The sequence below is a fragment of the Phocoena phocoena genome, chromosome 7, assembly GCF_963924675.1.
Source record: "Phocoena phocoena chromosome 7, mPhoPho1.1, whole genome shotgun sequence".
NCBI classification, from domain to species: domain Eukaryota; kingdom Metazoa; phylum Chordata; class Mammalia; order Artiodactyla; family Phocoenidae; genus Phocoena; species Phocoena phocoena.
In genome coordinates, this window is record NC_089225.1 from 29,032,603 (window position 1) to 29,052,940 (window position 20,338).

A 20,338-nucleotide genomic window follows, 5' to 3' on the forward strand; every position below is an offset into this window, starting at 1 on the left:
CCCATTCATTATTTAATTAATTTATCTATTTCCTTGTGTCATTCCCAAGCATACATTTCTCATAAAATTCAAGGACAGTGTTTTGAAAATTAAAGAATATTTTTCCTCAGTAATGTTTTCATAGATATAACTTTTGAGAACAATTTCTTGAGAGATGTTTTAGGAGTTGTATTCTAGGACACATTATCTTCATGGTCTTCCCCCTGGTAGGATGGATAAATGATCTTGCCTTGAGAATTGCAATGAATTCTCTGGTTTCCATATAAAAGATAAATATTCCACTTACAGAAGCTGCAGGAGTAGAGTTCAAGCAGGCCTGAAGTTTAGGCCTGACGGAACGGCATGTCTGGGAGTGATCAGGGGAAAAAGACTGATTCTCACAGGATATGCTGAGCAATGGGAGTGAATTGTTACCAGTTACTTGTGTCTAGCGAGTCTCCTAAGCATTTGCTAGGGGAAGGCAGCTGCAGACTTAACAAACCTTTCTTGAGAAAGGAAAAGAGAGCTTCTTAAGTACTGAATGGGAACCTCACTCTTGTCTGGGGTATCAGTGAGAGCTGGGCAGGGGAGCTTGCCTCTCCAACTGGGAGTGTTGCTGACTCTGGCCCCACGCAGCTGTCTCTGTCTAAGAAGTTGTACTCTTCACCCGCAAAGTGTCTTCTGGTCAGTTACACCACTGCCCCTTATGGCAGCCAAGTGACAACTGACCAGAGTGCAGTGTGATATGCGCCTTGCAAATGATGCAATGACTAAGGGTGCTGTGAGCAATTAGGGAGGGAAGGAAAAGGGAAGATATAGGACAAGAAGCACCACTGGGGTTGGGATTTTGCCAAGTGGAGAAAGGGTATGCATGCGCCTATGTGTGGAGGGGCAGAGGAATTTAAGCAATAAATAACACAAGGCATGGATGTGGATAAGTGCACAGATGTACTCAGGAGATGGAAAAGGGAGCTGGAATCCATGAGGGATTAGGCTGGGGTCAGAGTTTAAAGAACCTCATTCGCTGACAGGAAATTTAAGTTCATCATGCAGAAAAATCTATGAGACACATTCTTATTGTTATACTATTGTGATTCTCTTCTTGGATGGTCTGGGTTTAGAAAGAACACCAATAACAGTAGGTGTTTGAATCAAATATCAAAGTGTCCAGAGGCCTGAAGACCAGTCTGAAGCTCTTGTAGGAGTCAAGGTCCCAGAAGGTAAGGGCAAAAACTAGGAAAGAAGCAGTAGCAATGAGGGCGAGGCATGGGATTTACTTCCATGGGATATATTCTCTGATGTGAAATTACTGAATCACGCAAAGGGTATGGTAACTTATATGGCTCAGGACAAATAACTTACATTGCCATTACCATACATACAGATGTTTCCCCATTAGCTGGCCAGTCTGTTAGGATACGCCTTTACTTTTATTGCTTTGGTCAATGCAACCGCTTTCTCATAAATTCTCTGTATTTACACTTATTTCATTACTGGAAAAATTAAAGATTTTATTCCTAAAATTTGATTTAGCATTTATTTCTTCAGCTATCACTACTTCTATTGTTTATTAGCTGTGTGAGTAAAAGGCCGAGCCTTGTCCTTGGCACAGAGTAAGACTTCAGTAAGTTATGGTACTTATACTCTGTTGAAGCTTTTGCAATCTTTTATCTATAGGATATATTTAAAATCTATATACTTCATTACTTATATGAATATTTTGTTTTGTTAGTTTTATTCCACAGAGGTTATTTATTTTACCCAATTTCTTGTTTTCACTAAAAAATATTATATTTTAAAGCTGGGATAAGTATATTAAATTTTGTTATATAAGTTTGGTGGATGTTAAAATTATATACAAGCTGGGTTTATTTCGGAATTCTCTATTTTTGTCCATTTTTCTACCATCATGCTTTTGAATTGGTAAAGTACTCTTTTAAAAGAGTACTTTTAACTTCATACATGTTCTGAATCTGGTAGGACATGTTTTCCTTCAATACTCCTTTGTTAGTGATTTCTCTGATACTCTTCCCGTTTATTTCTTTATTTTGTAGGAATTTTAGAACAACTCTGTGAAGATATATAAAGTAATATTTGGGCATCTTAATTGGAATCTTGTTAAATTCATAAATTAATATTAAGAGATACTGTCATTTCTATCTGAGTATTTATTCTTTCCTGTCAGGAGCATATATATCTACTTTTATTTTAATCTTCCCTACTTTCCCATTATATACGGTTGTTTTCTTCAGCAAAGGACTGGGAGACAGAAGACCTCATTCTCAAATCAGATTCCTGGGAAACTGCCTTCCCCAACCATATTCTTGGGAAAGTGATTTTATGCCTATTTCTAAGAATCAGGTAAAGGTAGTTCTCTCTACTGAAAATCGACCTCAGATCCATGTTATTTCAATGGGATGAATATAAATAATTTTCCTCAGCTATAAACAGAGCGTGTTAATGCATGTTTGATTATCTAGTCATTAGATTGCTGTAAGGGTTATGAAATTATGTATTCAAAGTTATCTGAAAATGTTACAATATAAACAAGGGCATGGTATAATAAAATGTAATTTTTACAATGTTTTCCTGGACAGTAAGATTCTAGAGGAAAGGAACCACATTTTCTCCTCTTGCTATCCACAATATGGTGCCAGACCACACTACGAACTCAGTAAATACTTGTATGTTAGGGGAATGAGTAGATAGTGAGACAATTTTTTAAAAAGTTAAAAGGAAAAGGAAAGGTATGGTCTAGAGAGAATGACTTTAATCTTACTGGCACATTTATTTCATCTCATATACAACTGTCTTACAATTCAACATTGATCAATATATTAATAGCTTTCCTTCTGCTGGGCTCCCCCGTAGCAAAATTTTATACCTTTATATTAATGTGATGTAAGTTACTTGTGTTCCTAGAACCTTTCTATTATTTCCCCCTTAGTGTAAGCTGCTCTGCTGAAAATGAGATTGTAGCTGGGAGCTGAGAGAAAAGGGAGATGGGAGGGGAGGGAAATGTTATATAATTATCCTACATTTGACTCCAGAGCAAAGGATCAGGAATATGCCAAGATCACTGTAATAACCATTGTCATGCCAGATACTAACCAGAAGCTTTCCACATACTGTTCTTAACCTCAAATTAAAGGTGAACCAGAAAGACTTCTGTCTGCCAAAAGTGTAGCTCAGGTTTTTACTTTCCTTTGCAATTGTTCTGCTCCCCTCCGCCCATGCCTAAAACTTAAAACTACTTCTCCCACAATGTAGGGAAAGAAGAATCCTGATGTAAGGCTTTGGCTGTTCATAGAAAAAAGTATTTGGCTTAGAGTTATCATTTGTGAGAAATTATTAAGTATACACACACATTCCATTGATTTGATATCTTAAGTATTTGCTTCTTCTTCTTTAAAAAACAAAACAAAACAAAATACCATCTTAAGGGCTAACAATGTGACCTTGCCATGAGAATTGGTCTAAGCTAAAAATGTTTGCATTGAGGAGCTTCTAGGCTTTTTGGTTCATTTGTAACATGGAGTGTGATGGATGCTTTACGTGGCAGAATGACCTTTCAAGTTTCTGGATTAAAAATAATTAAAATAATGGCAAGAATGAACTTTTAAGGTTCAGCATCATTAATGTCCTCTTTTCATCCAAAATTCATTAAAGACTCGTTCCGTATAAACTCTGAAGAGAAGTCCATGAGTCTTATAATAAAATCTGCATAGTAGTTTTGAAAGCAATTCCCTCCCTCCTCCCAAATTATGTAACTGTGCTTGAAATCCTCAATGTAACTCAAAGGAGTAGATAGGGTGGGTGGTTTTATTATTTCTCTTTCCCACCTTCCCCTTTGTATGGTACAGATGGATTAACTGAGGTTAACCTAGAAAGCTACAGGACCCAGTCCCAAACCTGATCTTCTGACTTTAATTCTTATAAATCAGAGTTTCTCAATCTTGGTACTACTGACATTTTAGGTTGGATACTTCTTTGCTGTGAGGGCCGTCCTGTGCACTGTAGGGTGTTTAGCAGCATCCCTGGCCTCCGCCCACTAGATGCCAGTAGTACCCTCCCCTCCCCACAACAGTTGTACCAACCAAAACGTCTCTGGGCGCTGCCAAATATCCCCTGGTGGTGGAGGGCAAAACTACTCCTAACTGACACTATAAGCTTTCCAAAATGCCATCACCGTAAGTGACAATTAACTCCATTCCCACAGAGAGCAACTCGACTTCATATCAACTCAGCTTAATGGGACACAGTTGCTAGATGTGTCTTCAGACACGAGCTGGGTTGTCTCCAGCAAGAAGGCTGTGGGCAGTACTCTCATATTTGTTAAAAGTTCTTTATTCAACACGGATAGCCTCACCCAGACTAAGGCAGATATCTTGGGTAGGCTTGATTTTCTCTCTGATGGGCCACAGATCATGATGCATGGTGGTCAGAGCTATGGTGGTCAGTAGTGCTTTTCATCAACTATTTCTGCTCTCCTCCATTCTGGGCTCAAAGCAGGATTGCATTTCCTGGTCGCCCCTTATAGTTGGGCAGTGCCTTGCAACAAGTTCTGGCCAAAGAGTCGAGTGGAACCCTATGTCACTTTTAGGCCAGAACAGTGAACTGCTAACGAAAGGACATCCTAGCTTTCTCTTGCATCTGGCACAGTAACTGGTAATGTTTGTGATGGTGGTTGCTTGGGTCTCTCGATATGCTTGGGACCCTGAGTGACCATACGAATAGAACACTACTGCTCGCCTGCAATAAACATAGAGCATGAATAAAAAATAAGTGTTGAGTGTTTTAAGCCACTGAGATTTTTAAGGCTGCTAGCTTAGCGTAATTTAGCTTATTCTGACTGATGTAAGAACTGAAAGATGAGAACAGATTGAAAAATAGATTTAGGTTAAATCAAGGTCATTTATATGAAAACAGAAAATATAATATAAAACCACTTAGAACTTCCTTAAGTCTTAGAGCTCTCTATTTTCATTCACTAACTCTCTAATATTTGGAAATCATTTCAACGTGGTTTTTAATATATGTGATACAGTATGTAAACTACATTATTCTATTACACCAGACTTATTCTTTCATTCATTCAAATAGTATTTATTGAACAGTAAATATATACCAAGTATTATTTGGAATATCTTCCCACTTCATATTGTTTTCGACACCTTTCTTGTGATGAAGACAGATGGCAGAAAGAAGAGGGAGTTCACTTTAATATCTAAGGAGTGATATATTTAGGAAATGAATTTGAGGTTTTGCGGGGGTTCTTTGTTTATTTGTCTTTAAACTTTCCATTTGCAAAGAGCTTATTAGAGAAAATGGAAATGATTTCATATGAGTAGCCAGGAATTTTCCACCATTATCACCTCCTGCTGTCTTACCCGTAAAAGAGGGATGATTTTGTGGATTTCCACATAGAGGAGAATAGCAGAGAGGTGGGCTGGCAAGGTTTGAATTGTGGATTGATAGTTGGATGGATGCGTGATTTCAGGCAAGTGCCTTAACCTCCCTGTTTCTGACTTTTCGCAGCTGCAGTATGATAATCACAAAAGTGCCTAATTCACAGGGCTGTTGTGACGAATAAACAAGGCAATGCACAAAGGGCTTCTAATAGTACCTGGCACATGCTAAGCGCTCTAGGAACTGATGGATAATGCACCGTAGATAGACTACTTCCGTGATGCAAACATCACAGAAGATGTTTGTTTTATTCACCACTTCATCTTAAACATCTAGTTTAGTGCTTGGCATAAAGTAGATATTTAAAAAATATGTGTTGAACACATACAGAAGTGAGTAGGGATGAGGAGACTGACTCCCAGGTTCTACTCCTAACCTTGCCACTACCTACTGCCCGTCTCGCCCACTGTGCCCAGCTGTGAGAACTTGGAATAGTCACCGTCCTAGATCTAGCATCTCTTTTGTAAAATGGAAGGATCATGCAAAAGAATGATAAACTATGTAGCTATAAACTAGAATCGATAATCAACTACTACACTTTTCAGAAAAAGGATGATAATAACCTTACCGCAACATAATTTGAAAATAATCAACAGTATGAAGACTCTACAAAGTTGCTCTACTGTGGTTTTAACATTTTCAAAAGAAATTTAATGGAGATTGTCTGCTTCATCAAAAAGGGCAGTAATGGGCTTCCCTGGTGGCGCAGTGGTTGAGAGTCCGCCTGCTGATGCAGGGGACACGGGTTCGTGCCCCTGTCTGGGAGGATCCCACATGCCGTGGAGCGGTTGAGCCTGTGAGCCATGGCCGCTGAGCCTGCGCGTCCGGAGCCTGTGCTCCGCAACGGGAGAGGCCACAGCAGTGAGAGGCCCGCGTACCGCAAGAAAAAAAAAAAAAAAAAAAGGGGGGGGGCAGTAAAACTCACTAGCACTAATGCCATCACTCAGATATGCTACCTTTCCCTACCAGTTCTGTGTAGAGGGAAGGAGAAAGAAGTTGGTTATAGAGTAATTAATGTACAAACTTGCAACTAGAGTAAGAATAAGTCCTGGAGATCAAAAATACAGCATAGTGATTACAGTCAACAATACTGTATTATATACTTTAAAATTGCTAAGAGACTAGATCTTACATGTTCTCACTGTGAAAAAGAAATAATTATGTGATGTGAGAGAGACCTTAGCTAGAGCTACACTGGTAATCATATTGCAATATGTAAATGTATCAAGTTATCACATTGTACACCTTAAATTTAAATACAATGTTATATGTATAAATCTTACCTCAAGGGAAAAAAATAAGAGTATTTTCATGGTCCTGCCGTCATGTATTAAACCTTTCTTGGTTTTCCAATACATCTAGGCTTGTATGTGAAAGAGCAAAACTTGACTCATAAGGAGTGTAATCAAAGTGACTCAAGCCTTCAAAGTCTCAGTTTTTCCATCTATCAAATGGATAATAATACCTACGCCTTTGGGATTATCATGAGCAGTATATGAAATAACCTGGCAAAGGACCAAGCAAGAAGCAAACTTTCAATAAATAATAGCAATTAACAGGATAATAATGATTATTATTACAATTAGTTACAAGAAAACCACTTCCTCACAAATGTTAACAGTGTTCAGAGTTATCCTTCTGGCTGATACTGCAGTGTATAAGCTGGTTTTAGGGTATGGGTTTTAGATATGCTAGTGGAGCACCTAGAAGAGACAACAGGCAAAGAAATGTATGCCTGCTAGGTAACCCTTTGCGTGAAGTGCTGGATGGTGAGGTGGGGAAAAAAAATTAATGTTTAAACTTAGAGAAGCAGTTGGGTCAGAAAACAAGAAAATGGAAAGGTAGCACAGCATAGTGGTTAAAAGTATTATGTATTGATAGTTATGTGACCTCACTTAATTTCTCTGTGCCTCAGTTTCCCCACCTAAGAAAAATGGAGACAGTAATACTGAATGAGACTGTTAAGAAGAATTAACATTTATAAATGGCTTAGAACAATGCCTGAAATACAGCAAGTGCTATATTAGTGTTTGTCAAACTAGGACAGTGATACAAATGGCAGAAGTTACACAGAACTGCCTGTGAAGAAACCTTTGGAGTAAAGACTAGCAAGGTGGCCTTCTAGGAGCACAACCTGGAAATCTCCCAGGCTCAGTCATCCAGCCAACAACTTGGGCTCCTCCTATGTGCAAGGTGAAGTTCTGTAGCCTTAAAGAGAATTGATTCACATTTGACGTGACAGAGATGGGCCAGAGGCAAGGGCAGAGAGGAGCTCCAGTTGGGACTGGGAGTAACAGAAGTGTGTACGTAGGTAATATGACCCTTCCTATGGTCTTCCACAGCATTCCCTAATGATCCCACAGCATCCTAGGTACCTGTTAATTATATGTAAGTGTCTCCCCAAGGCAGGGCTCCCTGAGGTGCAGACTGAGTCCTGTACACTGTGAAATCCCCCTTCCACAGTGCTCAGTAAGTATGTGTTGAGGTCGAACCAAAATGAGTAAAAGATTGAGCCTGTAATTACTGAGCACTCAGTTCCTGGGCCCCTAATTGCTCCCCAATCCACTTTCAATCCCCAGTGCTGATCTAAATAGCTCAGTGTTAACGTGTGGGATGGGAGAGCTGTGATCCCAAGGACATGGCCCTTTGAGTAAGAACCTAGTCTTCTTTGTAGTGGAGGCCTTCTGCTTAGGGATATCCTCCAGCCTCTTTCCTCAGTTCATCCACGAACACCTCAAAACTGGCACAAACAAAATTGAACTCACTAGCTTTGTAAATGAGCTGATTTTTTCTTCCTTCTTTTTTGACAGCCATCCATCTATCAAATTCTTTTCTGTGTTTTCCTTGAGAATGTCTCTCTCCTACAGCCCTCTCACTAATCTCTCTTCCACCACCTCACAGAATCACACTTGGATGACCGCTGCAGAGTCTCACTGCAATTCTGCCTACATATCACTGCAAGATAAATCTTCCTAAAATACACGCTTTATCATATTTCTTTCCAGTTCAAGACCGAGGCTCCCTATTTTTTACCTTTACCTAATCTACTTTGCTCATCCTCCGTACTTTGGCCCTACCCTGCCCATGTATTACTTGCTTATTAAGTTTTGCATGCAGAATCTTCTATTCTACTTAGCGACCTCATAGCACTAATCACTGAAATTGTTCTCTCATTTAAGTACAATATCTAAAATACTTGCTTCTCTATGCTTTGCCCATGTTGTTTCCCCTTTTGGAATATCCTAATCCTTTGGCTATTCAAGTTCTAGCTCTTAAATTAACATTCTACTCTAAGCCACATGTGTCAGTACTAATATATAATTACATTATCCTGTGTTTCCCTCTGTTTCCCGTCCTTATGCAAAAGTGTTCCCTCTTCAAGAAAACTATAAACTGCTTGAGGGCAGGGAGTTTACATTTTTATCTGTTTATTGAACAAATATTTATTGAGTTCCAGTCTTGTACCAGGCACTGCACTAGGCTCTGAGGTACCGTGATGAACAAGATAGTCATAATCTTTGTCCTCCCAGCACCTACATTCTAATGTTTATGTGTATGTGTGTGTGTGTGGGGGGAGTGAGATAACAAATTACACAAAATTATATGATTAGAAACTGAGGGAGGCACCATGAGGTAAAAGTATAGGGTGCCATGAGACCACTGCAAAGCTTCACATTGAAAGAAAATGCCCTTGAGCTGAGAGCAAATGAATAAAATACAAATAGGCAAATGTGCAAAGGTTTAAAGAAGGCTGGAATCTTAGAGGAACTGAGAAAAGTTTGGTGTCCGTAAGTGCAGGGGGCAGAGGATGAGCCATATCAGATGAAGCTACTGAGGTACAAGCTGGGTGTACTTCCTTGTGTTGTACCAGAATCAAAAAGTACTTGCTAACTGAGGGTAAACTTTAAGTGGTCCTTAAGAGTCATAAAGCATGATGACAGAGGTCATTTCTGAACTTTTCTTGTCTGTATATTTGGAGTTTACAAAAAAAGCTGAATACCCAAAGCTTAAAAAATATGAACACCTAAGTGCTTAGGACGGTGGTTGGGATGCTCATCTTACTGACCCAAACATGCCCAGTGAGGATGCAGGGTGAAGGAAATGGCTTGGAACAGGCTCCATGTGGCATTAAGGATGAGAAGACCTGCTGCTATCAGCTTTGGATTTTTGTTTGTTTTCTCAAGTTCAATAAAAAAGACATGGACCAATGACAACTATGATATGTGTCTACTCCACATTACAAGTTTGATGCCAAAATGCTTTACACAGGCCACCTAACAGATGGTAATATATTTCAGCCATTACCAATGTGAGTAGGAATCAAACCAATGACCCCAGAGGTGAGAGGGTGTATATCCAATTACAAATTCCCACTTTCCTTAAGTGTTAAGATGCCTAAAGCAGTATATGTTATTTACATTAGGATGCATTGTATAAACTATATTTTATAAAAGAGATGACTTCACGTTCTCAACTTAAATCAAAGAATGCTTACTTAAGTATTTTTTTAATTGAATCACACTTTAATGCCATCGTATAACCTTTTGGTTAACGGTGCTCATCTTGATTATTCTAACAAAGGGAAACATGGAAATTAATACTTAAGTTGTACAGCTTATGTCATCTATAAAAATACACACAAGAAAATTCAAAAGGAATACCTGGGACATCTGTGAAGGTTTCTCCAAGGACAGATACGTGGAAATTGAGTCCTAAGTCCTTAAGATGCATCAATACCTTAAAAAAACTCTCTGGATCTTTATCATGCTCCCTGGAAATAAAAACACAAAACAAAACTTGTGATATCTTAGGGTATGTGTTAGGAAAAGTGTTTTCACTTCTCATAGTATCAATTCCTCTCATGGTCTACTGTTAGTCAGGAGAGCCTCTGGCATCCAAGCTGAGATCTTCCCTCACCCTTATACCGTAGCATTAGTATTGAGTGTTTTCATGAATCTAATTTCTCTATCATGGATCAAAACCCAGTCCTATTGAAGTCTCAAGGCTCTGCAACCTTTTATTAAAGGAGAATCTGTTTTTTTCACATTTTTCGGTTAGACTATAGAAAGTCTAGCTTATTTTCCTTTCTCCTAAAATGGTTAATTTTCCACTTAACACAGGTTTTTAACGAAAGAAAAGACCAGTCTTCAAAGGACGATTCTCTACTGATCTTGAGAATGTACCAAAGATGCTTTTCATTTCCATGAGTCTGAGTACCTCGCTCTCACATTTACTGAGCCTCTTTGTGTCCACAAGGAACACACAGTTTAGGGAGTGAGATTACAGACTCTCTCACTAATCTCTTATTTTTAATAATTGAATGGAGAATTATAAATACATCAAAAGGGGGTAGGCCTGAGTCTAAGTCCGCTGAGTATTAACTTAGGAGTGGAGGTTAGTCAACGCATAAAAGAATAGTAATAAAGATAATTCTTTCATTTAGTAGAAGCTTTGAAAAACATGGATTATTTTTGTTTGTTTAGCTTGTCAGTCTTCTTTGTAATGACAGAATAAGAGGCTAAAGGACACTAAAATTTAAAAAAATCACCAATTCAAGAAATCACACTAAAATGGAATGACTTATTTTTTACATTCTAAGGTGTGAATATTTCAGTATTTCTTGCATTTAATCACACTGTTTTAAATTATCTGATTTCAGACAGATGTGGACCAGATGTCTTCAAAATATTTGTTTTTTCGTTTATAATTCAGAATTTAAACTTATTTTCTATATTTAAGAGAAATAGTTATATATCAGCAATTGAATTTCTCATTTACCAACTAATTATGTAAAATAAATCTGTAAATTGATCAAACTGCTATATGAAATATGAAAATTATATCATTCAGGAAATCTCATGAAAAATGACATCTGCAACCCTAAATGTGTTAATTCACAATTCAGTCAATATTTTCAGTATCAAGAATTAAAACAAATGCATCTTCTGATTAACATTTTAAAACGGCATGTATAATCTCCTGGAATTGTAAAATCTTATAGAATTAGAGTTCTGTAACAATTTATTTTAAGCTCTCAGTTTGATTTGCTTCAAATAATAAAGAATGCAGTGGCAAAATGTTCATTGCTTTTTAAGATGATGGGTATTACACACATGTACCATTGGGAAGTTTTGGGTAATTCTCACATATACTACTGCTGTGGGCAAGAAAAAAGACTCAAAACAGCTTAAAGTAAAGAATACACCATATGTTATCTTCAACCATATCAATCAAACAGCTGCCACCTGACCTGTAGTATATGTTACTTTACTCTGAATCTCTTGGAAATACGTAGATGAAAAGAATGGAAACAATATAACATAATATATTTTAAGGAGGGAGTAACACTACAGGGAAATCTAGCCACTCAATTCTCTAAATTTTTCATTTTGAGTTCCAAAAATTTTGGCTATGGGTCTCTGAGAGAATATCTATTCTAAATATTTCCTGCTGCTTGTTTGTTGGTTGGTTGGTTTGTTTTGTATTAAAGTAAAAGTAGATGTGGTTTGGGCTTGGAAGGAGGTTTAATTGGGTAGAAGCTGTAGTTCTTAAAAGATTCCAATGTGAATATTTTCAAAGCAGCAGGCTTCATGAACCTATATTTTCAGTGTTTCTATACAAGATAAATGCATGACAATCCTACTATATTCTTAAGATATTTTTTATAGGCAGACAAAAACTCTCATATTCAATAGTCACTTTGCATAAGAACACAAAAGAGATTTGCATGAATCCCCTCTCTTTTTGTTTAAACTATAATATATGGATGAATGTAAGGTGAGATTCTTCTTCCATATAATTATCCCTCAGAAAAAGAGGCATCTTATCTAAAGTCCTTATAAAGTCTCTCATAATACCAGGCACTCTCTCAATTACTTTATTTTGAATAAAGTACAGTTTAGGAAAATAGCATTAACCTGAGACGCCAACTGATGAGAATTTTGGATAGTTTTAGCAGTCATTCGCTTGATGGGACTGGTAAAAACAGAAGCCAAGGGATTTAATACTGAGTTAGTAATTATTTTGGGAGACACGACCTAAAAATTCAAAGTGTTTTTGAAAACAAGTATTTTAAAGATCACTAAAAAAGGTAATAGAGTAAGTGGTTACTGGAGACTATGAGTAGTAAGTGGGTTTTTATAGCCAGAGAAAAGATTTCCAGTGATGGCATCATACGGTTTCACAAACTTGCACCCCAAACCGCTTAGACTGAATTCCAGATGACAGGTGGCAGAAACATGCCAGCTGCCTGAAAAGGTGGTACCATTCTGGTGTCAAGAATGCATGGGAGGGCTTCCCTGGTGGTGCAGTGATTGAGAGTCCGCCTGCCGATGCAGGGGACACGGGTTTGCGCCCCGGTCCGGGAAGATCCCACATGCCGCGGAGCGGCTGGGCCCATGAGCCATGGCCGCTGAGCCTGTGCGTCCAGAGCCTGTGCTCTGCAACGGGAGAGGCCACAACAGTGAGAGGCCCAGGTACCGCAAAAAAAAAAAAAAAAAAAAAAAAAGAATGCGTGGGAGAGGGAGTTAGACTAAAACTACATCATAAACTATAAGGTTGAGAAAAGAGCAATACCTCTAAAAATATTCTACATGATATATGCTTTAAAGTATTGTCTATGTCTAAATTAGTAGATTACATATTATAAGTAGACACTTGGCCAGTTCATCCATGCCCCTCAAAGTTTACATAGTCAATTTAGCTGAAAACTTTTCTCGGTTTTCTCTTTAGACAAATGGGAAATTGCCTACTATTCAGAGAAGCATTAAAGATGTGCACAGATATCCAGCCCAGCCATATATCAAGGCACGGATATAGCAATGACAGAGCTCAATATATTTTGTCAAGAGAGGGACTCACTGCAGACATCCAATGGATCATCCATGGATCTTATCCTAGCGCCCATAATATTAATGGACCCATTTAGCAGAGAATGTGAATCTGTCTTAAATTCCTTTCTAAGAAATCTAATGTGAAGTTCTCATACTTATGATTTTAGAATGAAGCATGAAACATAGGATGAGGTATTTTAAAATAACATATTGGGCTTCCCTGATGGCGCAGTGGTTAAGATTCTGCCTGCCAATGCAGGGGACACGGGTTCGAACGCTGGTCTGGGAAGATCCTACATGCCGCGGAGCAACTAAGCCCGTGTGCCACAACTACTGAGCCTGTGCTCTAGAGCCCATGAGCCACAACTACTGAGCCCACGTGCCACACTACTGAAGTCCACGCGCTTAGAGCCTGGGCTCTGAAACAAGAGAAGCCACTGCAATGGGAAGCCCACGCACTGCAAGAAGAGTAGCCCCCAAGCGCTGCAACTAGAGAGCCCACGTGCAGCAATGAAGACCCAACGTAGCCAAAAATAAATAAATAAATAAATAAAAATTTAAAAATAAAAATAACATATCGAGTGCCCCTTTTTGTCAACAGCTATCAGGATTAAACACACATTTAATGGTATCGTCAATTCTTTATAATCACATTTGTAGACTTACGGGCTCCTAAACTCTCCTGTGCTCATCGATTCTGTTAGGGATGTAAATTGCAACAATATTTTAGAGGGCAATTTGGTAATGTACATAATAAGCCTTAAATTGTATATAACTTTTTCCACAGTAATTCCGATTTAGAAAAGTTACCCTATGAAATAATTAAAGAGGTGCACAGAAATTCAGCCAGAGTATGTTCATTACAGCATTGTTTATAATAGCAACCATCTGTAAACAACGTAATGGGATGATAAAGAAATATACTTTGACACATACATATGATATAATACCCTGCAGCCATGAAATAATTTTGTAGAAGTATATTTTTGGCATGGAAATATATTCATGAAATACTGTTAAGTAAAAGGGAGGTGACAGAGCAATACATATTTTATGATCTATTTTTGTAAGACAAATGGACGTTTGTGCCTAGAAAAAAAGGTTGGGGTGAAGTATACCAAAATGTTAACAGGGTTTATCTGTAGGGGCTACATTATAAATGTTTCTCTTTTTTTTTTTACATGTTTTCTATCATTCCTTTAATAAATATTTTTTATGTCAATCATTTTAATGCTTTAAGGAACCACCTCTAACATTCTGCCATAAAATTGTATTCATAAGGATTTTTGCTTAACTCTGTAGCATTCTTAGTATTTATAGTGGCATAATTCCTCATTTCCTGTGACACTTCTAGATTTGACAGCTGCCCATCAAGCAAACTTGATTCGTCATAAAACATTCTAGAAGATGAGTCAGAGTCCAAGTCTCCCAACAATTCCCACATTCTTGATTAGGTAAGAATGAAACAGTCTGGCTGGGAACTCATTCCCGTGCAGCCCAACTATGGCAGAAGAGACCAGAACAGAATATTTCAGGCTTACTGGAAGCAGCAGATATAGCAAGAACAGCTTTTATTCCCAAATATTATTCAGAACATTTGAAAAGCATAAACTGTTTCCATGTGTTTTTTCTTCCTGTATCTGTTCTCTCTCTGTCGCCTTTCCCGTTTAGTGTTTTAGAGCTAAATTTCTTCTTATTCCTCACTTAACATTCATTCAGTAAATATTTATTGAGGATTTCTAAGTTTCTCCATACTTGTCACTTATACTCAACTGTTATCCTTTCCTGTTTTCCCACATAACTTTATACTTATTGAATGCAATCACTTTGATCCAGTTCCTTGCCTTGCCTGGGCAGAAACCTGGCTCTTTTCAGATGCCGTAACTTTCCCAGCAGCATGTCACTCTGGATTGAGAGGTCCATGAGGGAAAGATAAATGATGCCTGCTTTATTCACTACTAAGTACCCAGTGCCTTGCGAGTGGAAGACATTCCGTGTGTTCATCAATATTCGGTTCTTCTTTTTTTCTGGGCACACGAAAGACTCCACGTTCATCCCCTTGAAGTAGGAGAGGCCACAGGGTAGTTCTGACCAATGGATTGCAAGCTGATTGATGTGTGTCACTTCCAGGTAGAAATTTCTAAGAGCAGTTCTGGACAGCACTTTCTCTGTTGTAGTGATCCTTGCAGAGGTCTTGTATTAAGATGGTTAGGTTAAAAGAGTGAAGTGGTCTGGACTGCTACATGGAGAAGAGTCGCCCAATAAAGCCATCTAAACATGCAGCAGACTTTGAGTTGGTGAGAGAATTAAACTTCTGTTGTGTTTAAGCAATTGAGATTAGGGGGTCTTTATTACTACAGCATAAGGTGGACTACGCTGACTAATACATTATCTGTGGCATAAAATTAGCTGCTCTAAAAATATTTGTTGAATGAATAAAGGTGTAGGAAAAATAAATTACATTTATAGAGCTCCTGCTATGTGCAGGATCCCATACTAGGCACCTAACCATAATCCTAATTAAGGCTCTCAACCAAGTGGTCATAGAAATATAACTATTCTTTCATTTAAGATCACACAGAAGAGACTGAGTCTGCATTTGAAATCAGGTCTCATCACTCTAAAGTCATATTCTTTCTTCTGTACAGTCTTTGACTTTCCCATTTCTTTCTTCCTACATATAATGAGAAGAAAAAGAGAGCTGGTACCTTCAGTCCATGGTTTTGTTTCCAGACCATCAAGTGATGGACATTTCTTAGATTGCTACTTGAGGTTAAAACCCATTGGATAAGAGATGGCAATAAGAATAACGGGAAGTAATATGGAATTACATGATCTCTCAACACCATGGTTTCAAATTTCTTCACCCTTTCTGATACCCTGCTAACCTCCATCTTTGCTGCCTCATTATGAAGTACCATGTTACTTCCAAATTTAGTGATGTGTTCTTTATTCCAGAACATAAGGCTTCTATTTACCAGCTTGTGTTAGTTGTTATGATCACTTACTTCTCTACTATCCTTTCTTGGACCATAAACTCTTCACTTCCCTCTGTATGCCTGACAACAATGAACAGTTTGGGTTTCCTGCCACAGGTGCTGCTTCTGCCTTTAAAATGGTGCTTCGAATAGAATTCAACCCATAGTCTTATGAGCCATCAACTCAGCCTCTCCTCCATCTGATACTACCAGTGCCTGTCTTTCTGTAACTCCACCAGCCCTCCCCACCATCATTTCCTTACAGGTGACTAAAACCAAGAATACCCACTGTGGCTTTCTCTGAATGTTGCTCATACTGCATTCTGCCCTTCAACTTTACTTTCAGAGAGAGAGTGAAGGGTACAGTTCGGAGACAAGTGGCTCTGCCACTGATCAGCAGTATGACTCTTTGTATGTGATATAACCTCACATAGCCTCAGCTTCTTCACAGTTAGAATGGGGTAATGATAATACCTACATTTAAAATGTTAGTTGTTAGACATATATACACTAACTAATACGTATAAAATAGATAACTAATGAGAACCTGCTCTATAGCACAGGGAAATCTGCTTCACTTTGCTGTACAGCAGAAACTAACACAACATTGTAAAACAACTATATATGTGTTTATTGTAAAACACAATAAACTCTCATTCGCTTCATCTTTGGTATTTGTGGTATTTTAATATTTTAGAAATGTTAACCAATTTATTCCATTTCCCTTCTACCTGAACACATTCAAGAAACTAAGATGTTTTATGTTCGTTGCTTCAAGGAAGGCTTGAGACACGGGAAAAGCCCCCCCCAACCTCTACCAAAAAAAAAGGGGCAGTCTTCTTTGTTGGTCACAGAAGCAAAAGCCCTTGTAGAAATGGTAAGGACTTCAGATAGGTACAAGTACTTAAGCAAAATGCTATGTGACAGTAGCATACACCCTCCCACAACGTGTCACTGTTCTACCTCTAGACAAGAAACAAGGAGGACTGATGGGGGAGAGTTGAGGAAAACAGAACTGTGAGAGTCCCTGAGGCCATGAACTACACTTCCTGGGTTAGAAGCCGAGGAAGAAGCATGACCCCGGAGACTGAATGTCTGAGGGTATGTATCTGGGCACACAGTACTAGGGACATTCGTGAGAGATTCCTGAGACATGGTAGGCATAAATGTGGAACCATGGTTTCCTTGAGTGTCATGGAGGAGTCACAGGGCTGCTGGCAGACCGATAAAAGCAAAGGATCCCTCAGCAGTGGCCTGGGAGGAATGAGGACCAGGAAAATGGAAGACAGAGAATCTTGAACGGCTTGAGCTTTCCATCACCGTATTGAAATGGGCCATTGCACAGAAATTAAGTCATAGAAAAATAAAATTCTAATTTATGCATATCAGTGTTTCATGCCATCTGCACATTCATATTCTCATCTTTCCTTTTAATAGCAGAGGGAGAGATGTCTGCCTTTCCAAATTCAAAGTCCATTAGAGCTCTAGATCTTCTACCTTGTCTCTTTGAGAAATCTGCGTTCTCATGGTCAGTTCCCTTCCTAAAGCCTGTGATCCTATCCCCTCCTCCACAATTTCTTCATGTATGTCTTAGGCACTTTTAAGTTATCCTTTTTACCTGACACCATTTATCAATGACAATAGTTCCAATAATATACTATTTCTAGGTGACTTTTCATAGATCCTTTCATCTTAGAATATTAGCTATATCCCTCCTTTCTTACCTCCTGTATCTTTCCTACAACTTGCCTCCCATTCTTTAATTCTGTTGGGTGAAAATGCTCTCTAACAATACTAATTCTCACCTATGCCCCCCTTCATTCTCATCTTCTTGTATTTTCTCCTACATTTGACAACACTGACCATCTTCTGCTTTCTTAGAAGCAATCCTTGCTTAGTTTCCAAATAGTGTATTTAGACTACAATCTAATGACCTAATGACCAATTACATCTTCCCACTCATTTCATCCAGCAGGCCACCCAGTGAAAACGATATTCAATGAATCATTTTTCCCACTAGGTCTCACAACATGATCTCCTTTTAAATCTCCCCACTGCTAAAAGCTTAGACCCCCCAGGTTGTTTCTCTTCAACAATGATTCCCACTCTTCCCAGATATTGTATACAGTAATCTCACTCAGCTCTCTAATTTGTCAATGAGCTCTTTCGCTACAACTTTCGCCAGGAAGCCAATAGAAACCCATGACTCATATAACTGGTAGGCCACGAAGTGTCTCAATTAGGATGAATGGGGTCTTCCCCACTCTTAGGATGTTACTTAGGCAGCAGTTACTGTTGCACATACTTTTAAAGCATCACAATGTATGTAATTACTTCTTCTCAGACCTGGGAGGCTCTATGAACTGAGCTCTTTCCCCAGTTCATTACTAAGTCCTTCTGTTTCTTTCTGTAATAAAGTTTCTCCTTGTCAGATGTGGTGATCTGGGCTGTAACTGGAAACTGACAAATCATTTAGATTTTCTTTTGTATTATAACATTTCCCTCCAAGAGATGTGTAGAAAATACATTCAAAACTGCTTGCTGGTTATCCTGAGAACTACTCCTCTTAGTCCATCTCCTAGAGTGAGAAATTTGTCTAAGGGAGAAGCCTAGGAAATTCTTTGACATCACTGAGAATTGTTGTGTTTTTACTTCTCGTATAGGAAGATGCATGATTTTTGTTTCCTGTTTTACCCTGACTGCCAGGAAGCTTACAGTCAGGTTTTCCCATGCTTAATCTCAGCATCTGTCAGATGGAAATAACAGTACCGAGAATACAAGAATAGAAATTTAAAAACTCACTGGATGGGCTCAATAGTAGAAAGGATATTGCAGAGAATAGAATCAGTGTTCTTGAGGTGAACAGAATTTACTCACTGTGAACAAGAGAGAAAATAGACAAAAATATAAAATAAGAAAGAACTGAACCTCAGGGACCTCTGGGACAGGAACAGAAGACTCAACATTTTGTAACATCGCAGTTCCAGGAGGGGACTCTGTATGATTTCTTACAACTGTATGTGAATCTACAATTATTCCAATACAAATTTCAATGAAGAAAATGCATGCTCAATGTAATAAAATAAAAATAATTCTGAAATATATGAAGTATGCACTGAGAGCCCCTATTTCTTACCCTTCCTGATTCTACTCCTCATATGTAACCACTACTAACAACTGTTTGGTGAGTAGGCCTCCTGATCTATTTCTATGCACATGCACAAATATATATTTGTGTGAGCGTATTTTTATACACTTTCCTTACTTTATAAATACGAGATCATTATCAGTCATTCTGCACTTTCCATTTTCATTAAATACATCATAGACATCTATCTACATCAGTGCATATAGATATCTCATTTAATAATGTTTACCTAATATTTCACAATTTAAAGTAAATCCTCCTACTACTGGACATTTAAGTTGGTTCCAACTTACTGATGTTTCAAACAATACTTAAAGTGACATCTGGTTCTTTTTATAACATTCAAATTTCTCTTTTGTAGAATCCTTATTCATTCTTGTTTTTTCCTCCTACCCTGCAAATGTAGCCATCTCAAATCTCTAACAAAGATCTATTTCCCCTGTCCTACAATGTTTACCTGCCTTTTGGAACTATCCCACTTTCAAAGAGTCACCTACGCACTCTATGTTGTAAGTTCCATGAGGGCAGAGCTCATGCCTTTGTTTACCCTGTATTCTCCATGTGTAGAATTAGGCCTGGCATACAGTTTAAAAAGTTATTATTCTGAACTGACACTCCAAATCTAGCTCACCTCTCATGAATCTAATCTTTTTATCCCCACCTATTATAAATTATTTTTTTACTATTTATATAATGAGGTGAATACACAGAGTCTTCACTTGGCTCTTCCAATGACAACTCATCTATAATACTTAAAAACTAAGCTGTTGCCTTGTCGAACACAGCATTAATGACCTAGCTTCTCTCTGGTACTGACATATCCTCATCCTCCCAATATTCCAGGACTCAAGCCTGACACATTCTGAACACAAGGAGGCTGCTTCTAAGTTGTCCTGCTAATAAACTCATTACCAGCCTTACTATTTTCTCCT

General features: G+C 38.3%; 1 protein-coding gene across 8 annotated transcripts in view; it reads right to left on the bottom strand.

Annotated features, from left to right (window-relative positions):
* The window catches only part of GTDC1 (glycosyltransferase like domain containing 1), a 385,793-nt gene that overhangs the window by 15,601 nt on the left and 349,854 nt on the right, over positions 1-20,338 (bottom strand). For 6 of the 8 annotated variants that reach the window (XM_065880389.1, XM_065880394.1, XM_065880393.1 and 3 more), the window contains one exon: positions 10,110-10,219. The exons of the other annotated variants lie outside the window; for them this stretch is intronic. In XM_065880389.1, coding sequence (XP_065736461.1) covers positions 10,110-10,219 — 110 coding nt within the window. The remainder of the gene's footprint in view (positions 1-10,109; positions 10,220-20,338) is intronic. 8 annotated transcript variants of the gene reach the window in all.